This window comes from Carassius gibelio, chromosome B14 (assembly GCF_023724105.1).
Source record: "Carassius gibelio isolate Cgi1373 ecotype wild population from Czech Republic chromosome B14, carGib1.2-hapl.c, whole genome shotgun sequence".
NCBI classification, from domain to species: Eukaryota; Metazoa; Chordata; class Actinopteri; order Cypriniformes; family Cyprinidae; genus Carassius; species Carassius gibelio.
In genome coordinates this window covers 29355728-29358826 of record NC_068409.1, presented here as the reverse complement: position 1 = coordinate 29358826, position 3099 = coordinate 29355728, and the positions used below count along the sequence as shown (strand labels likewise).

General features: G+C 37.4%; 1 protein-coding gene across 1 annotated transcript; it reads right to left on the bottom strand.

The window, feature by feature from the left end:
• Nucleotides 1-246: 246 nt before the first annotated feature.
• LOC127971160 (iroquois-class homeodomain protein irx-3-like) lies at nucleotides 247-3099 on the bottom strand. The gene is made up of 2 exons (XM_052573992.1): nucleotides 2795-3099; nucleotides 247-1908 (listed from the first exon to the last, which is right to left on the bottom strand). The coding sequence occupies exons 1-2, from the start codon at nucleotides 2966-2968 to the stop codon at nucleotides 1039-1041; spliced, it is 1044 nt and encodes a 347-aa protein (XP_052429952.1). The 5' UTR covers nucleotides 2969-3099; the 3' UTR covers nucleotides 247-1038.

The following is a 3099-nucleotide window of genomic DNA, read 5'->3' as shown; positions in this document are numbered from 1 at the left end:
AATGTGACCCCACAGGAAAATATGATGTCCATCATTGAGATTTAGGCGTTGGACAACCATTATCTTTTTAAGATGTCATGTCACAAATTTCTTTTTTTTTTTTTTTTTTTTTTTATGGTTCAGGTTAATTTAAATGTGCTTATGAATATTGCAAGGAACTAATATTGTTTTAATTTCCATTTAATTCTCTTTTCCAGGTTTAATTAAAACATCCACTGAAAAAGAGTGAAAAGGAGAAAGCATAAATTCGTTATGACAATTGTGATTTCATTTTAATATTCAAAATAAATGTTTTTGTACAATAGTTCGATATTTCAAGTAGGTACATTTTCATCTCATTTACAAAACCATTTGAAATATTTATTTTGTTTTACCCCATTTAAAATATTCAGACAAAACATGACATATAAAATTCAAAGGGACAAACAATAACAATTATTTGGGAAAACAAAACAACAACAACAAAATGATCAATAGAGAATTAATAATGGTAAAATCGCTTCTTAAAGCATACATTCTGGTGTAATATTATTGCGAATCCTTAAAACGGATAAATGCTCAAATAAGACAAGGATGTGGATGCAACACTTACACAAATCATATTCCATGCGAACAAAGCCGTGAGAGTGTGTATGTGTTTTAAGACATAACTAGAGGACTTTTAAAGATTCCCATATAGGCACTATTTCCTCCATCAGTTATTATATCTCTCAGTGACTAATCCTGTCATTGTACAATCTATTTGTTTAGATTCATTATTAGTTTTTTTTGTTTTTAAAGGAGGAGACTGTTACTCATACAGATTAAAAAAAAAATGATTTATCAAATGATTCTAACAAATTAAACACAATGCATGTTTACAAGTCAGAAATATAAAATATAGTCTAATATAATCTCATATTATTCAAAGAGCTAATAGACAGCTTTAATCTATTATAAATTCAGAGCATTTCTCTGATTCATAGTAAGTGTTTAGCTCCCATGAGGAAGGTGAAAACTGTTTAAAAAGCATGAGGAGTCTCTGAATGTGTGATTGTTTCATAGGCTGTGAGTCCTGTGCTCGCCGTGCTTCATGTGTATGTGTGAGGCGCTCTGGGGTTTGAGTCCGAGGTAATGGCTGGTTAACGCCATCTGATGGGCTGAAAAAGCCATTTTGGTCCAGTTTTGAACATGGAGGGGATTCCTGGCTGTCTGAGCGTCACAGTTCCTCTGAATCCACGAGGACTTTTTGGGACTGTCCGGCGCCGTCGCGGTTTCAGCCAAAGACCAGATCTTTGGTTTCTGAGGCGGACTCGCATTATCTGAGGGCTCTTGTGCCGCGTGACTCTTTTTGATTTGGTCCTCCTCTCCCTCATCTGGGTTTGTGTCTCTTCTGTCTTTCATGATATCATGGATAAAACTCTTCTCAGCTCCTGCGTCATCATATTCCTCAGAATCAGAAACTTTAGACGCTGATTTTTCCTCGTCCTGATAATCACAATCCTGCTTGTCTTCGATGTTCTCCGTGTCTATGTTCTCCAGGTCTATTTCCTCGTCCTCGTCCCTCTTGTCTCCGTCCTCGTTGTCACTCGTGTACACATTTCCTTCCTCGTCGGTTCTCGTTTTGGGAACCCAAGTCATCTTATTCTCTTTTTTGAGTCTTCTGCGTGCGTTGGCGAACCAGGTGGACACCTGGGTGAGGCTCATCTTGGTGATGATGGCCAGCATGATCTTCTCTCCTTTGGTGGGGTAAGGGTTTTTGCGGTGTTCGCTGAGCCAGGCCTTCAGGGTGCTGGTGCTCTCGCGGGTGGCGTTCTTGGGTCGGGACGGATCCCCAAACTGATACTGGTGTCCGTACGGGTAGAAGGGTGTGTGAGGAAACCCTGCGTGCTGAATCCCTGGACTGTCTTTAAACTCGTACTGGGAGCCCTTAGACAGAAGGAAAGAGAGAGTGTATGAGCACATGTGCTTCTGAGAGAAATGCGAGCTTATTTACTGCTAAACTGGTTCAAATTCATTGGTGAGAGATATGCATAACATAAGGAAAGATAAAAAGAAAAATATACTTAAGAAAAAAAAATATTTTCTAGTGTTTTATTATATCTTACACTAAAGAAAAGAAAAAGAAATATACAGTTGTTACATTATTTTTTGTTTCCTTAAGGGGACCCTTTAAAACTGCTATTTTAACTTAATGTAGTAAAGTTTTTTGACTCAAATAAACCAGTCTTAATATTTTAAATTACAATTCCAAATTGCTTTTTAAGATTAAATCACACACACACACACATATCTTTATATATATATATATATATATATAAATATATTACATGATATAATTTTCATATTGAATAAAAATGTCTTTAATTACCTTTTATTAATTTGCATACATGAAAAATAAACGTCATGAATTTGTGGACCTTGACAAACGTTCTCTTAGATCTAAAAATACTTTTGGTTCTCAATCTAGGCTATACATTTTCTTTAGTTTTATTAAGTACAAACTATTTTTCAGTAGTAAGAATAAATCTGCCATAAGGTAGCAACATTTTCTAATTTAAAAACATCCTAATTTTCTTTTAAAATAAATGTTTCTCTCTCTCTCTCAAATCGAAAAAGTTATATTCGGTACTTAAATAAAGTTAGATTTTTAATTTTAAGTAATGCAGTTAACAGGTCATTAGATATGAATGAAATGCGAAAAATGCTTTTTTTTTTCTTTTTTTTTTTTTTTTTTTTTTAGTTTCAAAGATGCTCGTAAACACAAATGATTATTCTATTCTTCAACTCCAGCAGTTATCCTCCGCGGACTCACCAGCTGGTTGAGGATGGAGAGGTCGCTGGAGTAGGGCAGGAAGGCGCTGGAGAACGGAGCTCCGTACACGCAGGAGAGCACGCTGGAGAGAGAGCCCGGTGCACCGAGCGCCGCGTGCCGCTCCGTGGAGGACAGCGGTCTGATGTACTTATAGCCGAGCTGCGGGAGAGACATGCTGCTGCCAAAGGTCCGAGCGACGGAAAACAATCACAGATCTCGCCTTTGACACGGGACTGAGTGGAAACTCACGGAGAGTCTCGGTGAGAGTTAAAGCCGCTCTCCGGTCCGAGGTGCACTGAGGTCAC

Coding starts and splice junctions, on each gene's coding strand:
- LOC127971160 (XM_052573992.1), bottom strand. CDS start 2,968: ATGTCTCTCCCGCAGCTCGGCTATAAGTACATCAGACCGCTGTCCTCC. Junction 1,909..2,794: donor TCTCCATCCTCAACCAGCTG/GTGAGTCCGCGG, acceptor CTTCTGTCTAAG/GGCTCCCAGTACGAGTTTAA.